Source organism: Pituophis catenifer, unplaced genomic scaffold (assembly GCF_029215685.1).
Source record: "Pituophis catenifer annectens isolate HBS135680 unplaced genomic scaffold, rPitCat1.0.hap2 SCAF_7, whole genome shotgun sequence".
NCBI classification, from domain to species: Eukaryota; Metazoa; Chordata; class Lepidosauria; order Squamata; family Colubridae; genus Pituophis; species Pituophis catenifer.
Genome location: NW_027256887.1, coordinates 59,089,026 through 59,095,757, shown reverse-complemented (window position 1 = coordinate 59,095,757; position 6,732 = coordinate 59,089,026). Strand labels below are relative to the sequence as shown.

Below are 6,732 nucleotides of genomic sequence, written 5' to 3'. Positions count from 1 at the left end.
ATACTCCAGTTTGCTATTAAGCTGAAAAGCTGAACACTCTTCATATGTTTAGCAAAACAAAGAGGTCCCAATTGCATGCCATGTAATAAGAATCATAAACTCAAATCAATTAATGTGCTTTCATTAAATTCTACATAAGAAATATTGAAGAACAATAAGAAAGCCACTTGTGTTATTTGGTTTTATGAGAACATTTTCACTCTTTTAACATAAACATAAACCGTTTTCTGCCACCAAATATTTTGCTTTGAATTTATGGAAAAACATAATCAGAAACATATAACTCCTCCTACTAATTCTATTCTGTACTGTATTATTTCTAAGGGGCAAATGTGTGGAATTGAAAGGTAAATCTATATTTTAAAATGATTTACCTTTCACACTTTCTATCATTCTGTATAAGAGATAACTAAATCTAAAAGTTACTAACTACTTAATATTTAGTTTTCATAATGTAAATATGGAATGTCAGGCTCTTATTATGCCTCTTGTTTTAAGAGAATTTCATTTTTATGATATTTTAAAACCATTGTTTCAAATATAATTTTTTAAATTTTAAATCTTTTCTTCCAAATGTATTTTTTTTATTTATATGTGCATGTGTGTGTACATGTTTAAATACACAGATCTGAAGTTGCCAAAAGGAAACAACTTAGATAACAGTAAGTCTCAGTAAGAACTGTATATTTGGCTATTTGTAGGATATGCTCATGGAGAACATTTTGCTTACCTTTGAAAAGAAGGTAAATCAATCAAGAGAATAAAATTAACCAATTAATATTGAAGGGAGAAGAAAGAAAAGCTTTGCAGATGCAAAAAACATTCTGAACTTTGTAGTTTCTTCTACCAAACTATCAAACAGTTATCTTTTTAAAAAGCCCTTTGTTTACCTTGTATCAAGATTGATTTGACTCTATTTTTATTCCGTATTTTGTGCAAGTTTGTAAAAAAATTAATAGGGTCAACCCAACATTCAGTTACTATGTTTATATTATATATTATTTAAATATACACGTTTTACAAATATGATAAGTAGTAATCTGAATCAGTAAGATTAGCTACCTGGCTTTGTAAGATGAAATAACATATATTTGTAAACTTGGTAACTAAATACATGTCTGTCACAAAACAGCAGAAGAGTTATCTTGGCCACCAAACAGTATAACTATATGCACATAAGAAATAGAATTCTATAAGAAGCTATAGATATTACTGAGTTTCATACTGTAGAAATTAATGCTGCTCAATAGATACAGCTAGTTGTCTTTTTTAAATGTGGTTTCCCTTTAGAGCAGCACAAGAGATTGCAGTTGGAATTAAATAAGCCTCCAGCAAAACATGCTGGCATATGTACATATTTCTTCTGGATGATGACCATATCGCTAGGAATATTTAAAAAATCAACTCTTACTAAAAAATAAAATATCAGATTTAAATTAAAGAAAAGGCTTTAGTTTGGGGATTAAACTATGATTTTTAGATCTGACCTCCACTGAAACGTTTACAACATAATGTGACATTGTTTTGACTTTTTCTCCCAGAATTACATCCTGAAATACATTTCTTCTGCATTAATTAATGAGTGCAATACAAAGCAGTTCCTACATTTCTTTCCTAGACTCTTAACATAATGGTTTCAAAATCAAAGCCAGCCTACAAGTTGTATGTTCAAGCAACAACAAATCAAGTATCTCCCAGCTTAGCAGATTTAAAGAATACTGGGAATAAGAATGTTAAAGCCAAAACAGAAGGCACCTCAACTATACTCTTTGGAGAGAGCTTTGAACAGTTCTGATAAAAGGTCTTACTTAAAAGCTGTAAGAAATCAATACAGCACATATCTTCTCAAAGCTAATAGAAGAGGAAGAATCCAAAACTATCTTCACAAAGGAGAGAAACGGAATATTTCTACATTCTATCAATATATGAAAAATAAGGCAACTCTGAAATGGTTCAGCAAATCTAAAAGTGATAAAATAAACCTTCCATCAAAGGTATTGAAAACAAAGGTATGCTATGATAAAGCCAATTCATGCTAATCTTATATCTGAAATTTTGATACTAAAAGGAAGATTTTAAATTCCACTGAAATGTGATTACAAAACACTCACCATTTTTTAAATCTTTATCTGAAATAGAAAATTCTCTGTCCTGATCAGTTACAGTATCTAGGGAAAATATTACCCAAAGCAAATTATGTATAATCTTCAGGCTCTTCAAAGAGCAAACAAGCAGCCTTGATTTTGGGTAGAGAAAATGCGGACTTCCTTTTATGCTGATATAAAACACTTTTTCTCCTCTATACTTCCACCTTATTCAAACTTGCAGAGAATGTTTCTAACTGCTATAGCTTGAAGACTTTCCTGAAGCCTCCACATGGCTGAACAGGATGGATGGCCTTACTTGCATGGTGGATACAGATGTCTACTTTAGTTTCTTTTTATAGTTCCTTTATCAGACATCAGCCTGCAAAAAGGTTTGGGTTGCTGTAGGTTTGACAACTGAACCTGTTTGGCCAACCCTTTCTGAGATAATTGGGATAAAAGGCTTTGAGAACTGTCCTAAAAACAAAATCAAACCATGAATTATTTTATAAGAACACTTTCCTCCTTTTTCTTCTCTCTTTGATCAAGTATTTTTGTTTTTGTCCTCACCACAGTGCTTAGGATCAGAATATGTAAACATTGACAGAAACAGCAGCTCTGTGTCCATGTAAGCACTTTCCCAACTGGTCATTCTCCATCAGCAAAGTAGAACCACGTTTACTCCCTTATTTAGCAGGACATCACTGGGTTTTCCTCTGTAACTTAGCATCCACTTTGCTTTGGCCATCTAGAATTGAGGATGAAAAAGAGAAAGCAATTCATAAAAGAGAAATGATGATTTATTAATTTTTCTATCACTGCAATCATATGATCCTTGGTGGTACACAAAATATAAAAAATCAATATCCTTGGTTAAAAAAAGTCTGAAGTATAAACAAGCAAACACATAGATAACCACAATCAATCAACAGTCAAGCTAAATTGAAGAAACATTTAAAAGATCCCATGATAGTATCATCTTAATAGTTAATTTAATTTACTTTTGAATACTAAAGTGAATCTAGCTTTCATGGGAAGCCTATTTCATAATGTGGAGGTCATGAAAGAGAAACAACTTCAAGCTGCAATCCCTGCAACTTTATAAAAATAAAGAATCGCAAGCAATTTTTCCCAGAATGTATATATTATGTAGGCCAACTCTATCTGGAGGAAGTGTTTATTGAGGTAACTTGATGCCAAGCCAAGTTAAGCTTTATAGATAAAAAAGCTTAAATTTTTTATTAATTAAATTAAATTAAATTGTACCTAGAAAGTTACAGGAAATTAAACCAGGGACCACAGCACAGGTACAATGTGTTGCTGACTTCCACTGCCAGTTAACAGGCAGATTGCTGCCTTTTTCAAAGTGATTTTTAGAGGCAGTCTCATGTAAAGTGCTTGTCTGTTCTATAAAGTAGATCAGGCTCAAACATTAATGTCAAGCAAGAATTACTCTTACTGTAACAGATGCAGTAAAAAAAAAATCTTGCAAATCTGATCTGCTTCCTCCTCCCCTCTAGCTCTGTGAGAACTAGGGAGGATTTTTTTCTCACATTACTTTCTTCACCTGAGCTCAAGACCCTTTTATCTGATCATTGCCTTCCTAGTATCTCTTCCTCCTGACCTTTGAGGCATTTGGCACACTGTAGTCCCTGATTCTCACCCATGAATCCAAGAGAACCCCTGAGTCACAGACCTGCTCTCCCTCAAAGCCAGTGTTATGTCTCCAAGAAACAGCCATGTGGGTGAAAGCCTTGATTAAAAAAATAGCAACTATTTCTTGGTTGAGTTCAAACACCTAGAAAAGGCTTCAATCATACCGTATTGCTAACACAGCCCAGGATGGTGATGTATAATTGGGTATAATCATCTCCCAGCACCTTCAAGTAGGCATTAAAGAACAGAGAGAACTGAACCCTGGAGCATGTAAAATGGGATAAAAATAAATAAATAGGTATGGAAGTATGAGTTTTATATTTGTTAATTAATATTATTTTAGGGCTGTGTTTGGAAACTTTGTGGACAATAGGATTGGAAAAGTCATTGCTTTTTGGACTTGCCTATGATTAAAATGAAGGATTGTGGGATGAAGAGATTTTATATGTTAATTAAGCGGAGGTGAAGTGATATTGAAACCATTTATACTTGTCTTGATTCTTTTTCTTTTATCTGTCTTTTCTTTTTTGCCTACTCAGCATGGTCATAACAACGTTCCTTAAGAATGAATTTAAAATTAGTGTACACAAAAATCAAAGTATTCAACACTTACAAAAAGACTTGTTCATGCTAGGCTATAATGTATGGATTTTTAAAAAACTGACTAGTCATTGTCACTGTATACTATGGTTTGGGGTTTACTTTATAAGTGAGTTAGACCACTATGATTTGTTTCACAAATCAGGGTAACAACAAACCATGATTTAGTGCAATATATGACCCCCCCCAACCCATATAAATCACCCTAGCATCTGACTGCAGAAGCAGTACCATTAAATTCAATAGTCTTGAACTTTGATCCTTTTTAATCATGTTTCAACAGAATGTTTTTTCTTAGAACTGATCAGGCAATTACCAAAGGCTACACCGTATTTCATATTCTCTCCCAGTAATGACAAGAAGGATGAGATACACTTGAATGGGGGAAAAATTAAGACTTAACCCAGGTGGAGAATTATGTCTGTAACAAAATTGTTGAATAGTACTTTCTCCCATGCTTTGGGCATATTTCATGGAAAACATGTTAGAATTGGAAGGGTTTATTCGAGTAACTGAATCCAATCTCCTGTTCAAGTCAAATTAGAGCATCTCTAAGAGATTCACATTGAGTAAAGGGAATCCCGCCATGGTTCTGAGAAAGTTGTTGCATTGTGAAAACTGGTCTTAAGAAATTTTTATCACTGTAGAAACTATACTGTGAGACAGCTGGTTTCTCTTTAAAAAAGTGAAAAAATATATTTTCTTACCTGAATAAGCTTGCTGTAAATGAGCAGGCAGAGATGTATGAGACAGTGCTGCTGAATGCTGAGCTCCTGACTGTAAACCCTTCAATAAATCTGACATGGCACACAAAAGGAAAAAAAAACAACCCAGATATAATCATAAAATTAACATGGTCATAGTTTTCTGTGCCTCTCTGTAGACAGCAAGTTTAGTTATTTAATGGTGCAGTACTAAAGTTTGGGATTTAAAAATTCAAGTGGATGACTTTAAGCAATTACTATCTTGCCAGTCCAAAACTACAAGATTGGTCACTTTGATGATGTCAATTGAATTGAACAAAAATACAAGTTCTTTAGAGTCAAAATATATGTACAAGAAGCAAAATAAGGAGCAATAGCATCACATCAGCGAGATGCAGATTGTAGAAAAGATTATGAATTATTTCAAATGTACAAGTTAAGCTTAGATAATTAGAGAGGATAGGTATACTAGCAAAATATGATCTGAAGAATTTACAAGTAAAAATAAGTTTTTACTTATTTAATTTATAGGCCACCTATTTCACTGTTACAGTGACTCTTGTCAGCTTACAATATAATAAAAAGTTAAAAAAGATTTCAAAATGATTAAAATTAAGAGGATTAAAGAAGAATCTAAAACTAAGAGGATGGGCAACATGGGGGTAGGGATCTTCTTTATATCCCATCAGCCACTCCCAATGTAGTATGCCTCTATCAGGGACTCAGGACAGCTGGTAGCGCCTGGTTTTAAGGCTCTTCCAGAAGGCCAGGAGTATGGGAGTGGATTTCATCTCCAGCGGTGTAGTGTTCACCTACTTCACACCTAATGCACAGTATAAAACTAAACACTGAGAAGGAAACACACACAAACAGAAAAGTGGATAAAATTTAATGAATGAATGAATGCCTTCAAACTATAGATTTGTTTGAAAGCAGATGTTTACTAAAAACAAGAATCAATCAAATAGTCCTGGACCAATAAAGGTTGTCTTCTTCCCTACTGCAATGATCTGCAACTAGAAACTAGTATGCCTCAGCAGTAATTCAAGCAGTTGTTAGAAAAGAAATTGGTGATGTCGAGGTAAATAGAAAACAACTATGGATAAGATGGATAGATAGAATCAAAGAAATTACAGAATGAATTTGGAAGAACTACAAGTTATTAAACAGTAGTCACAATAGAGAGCATTTATCCATATAGTCACAAATAGCTGAAACTGACTTGGTGGTACCTAATTATAGGCTTGCTCCAAAGATAAATTGCCTGTTAGCACAAAGGCTGAATATGGACTTTGTTGTCTTCAAAAGAGTGGCCTGTGTCTTTTAAATGCAGATGGACTGCTGAATCTAGTCCTGATGTGTTGTGCATGGCACAACATAGGAGAACAAAACACATCAGGACTAGATTCAGCAGTCCACCTGCATTTAAAAGACACAGGCCACTCTTTTGAAGACAACAAAATCCATATTTTGAACAGAGTGGATCGCTGGTTTGAAAGAGGGATTATGTCAAAATTGAACAGCCCTCTCTCAACAGAGGGGGAGGGATACGACATCATCTCTCTCCAATCTCACACAGTCCTTTCAATAGTTCCAAGAAGCCTCCACACCCATTTGCATCACTCAGGTGACCCTGATGACTCATAAACCTCCAGGTGACCTTAAAGACCTGCTAAAAGAATGCAAAC

The 6,732-nt window shown here is 34.0% G+C and overlaps 1 protein-coding gene across 1 annotated transcript in view; it reads right to left on the bottom strand.

Moving 5' to 3' along the window:
* Positions 1-2,067: 2,067 nt before the first annotated feature.
* UBN2 (ubinuclein 2) overlaps positions 2,068-6,732 on the bottom strand; it is a 66,656-nt gene continuing 61,991 nt past the window's right edge. The window contains exons 16-17 of the mRNA XM_070946937.1: positions 5,048-5,137; positions 2,068-2,832 (exon numbers count right to left, since the gene is read on the bottom strand). Coding sequence (XP_070803038.1) covers positions 2,786-2,832; positions 5,048-5,137 — 137 coding nt within the window. The 3' untranslated portion in view covers positions 2,068-2,785. The remainder of the gene's footprint in view (positions 2,833-5,047; positions 5,138-6,732) is intronic.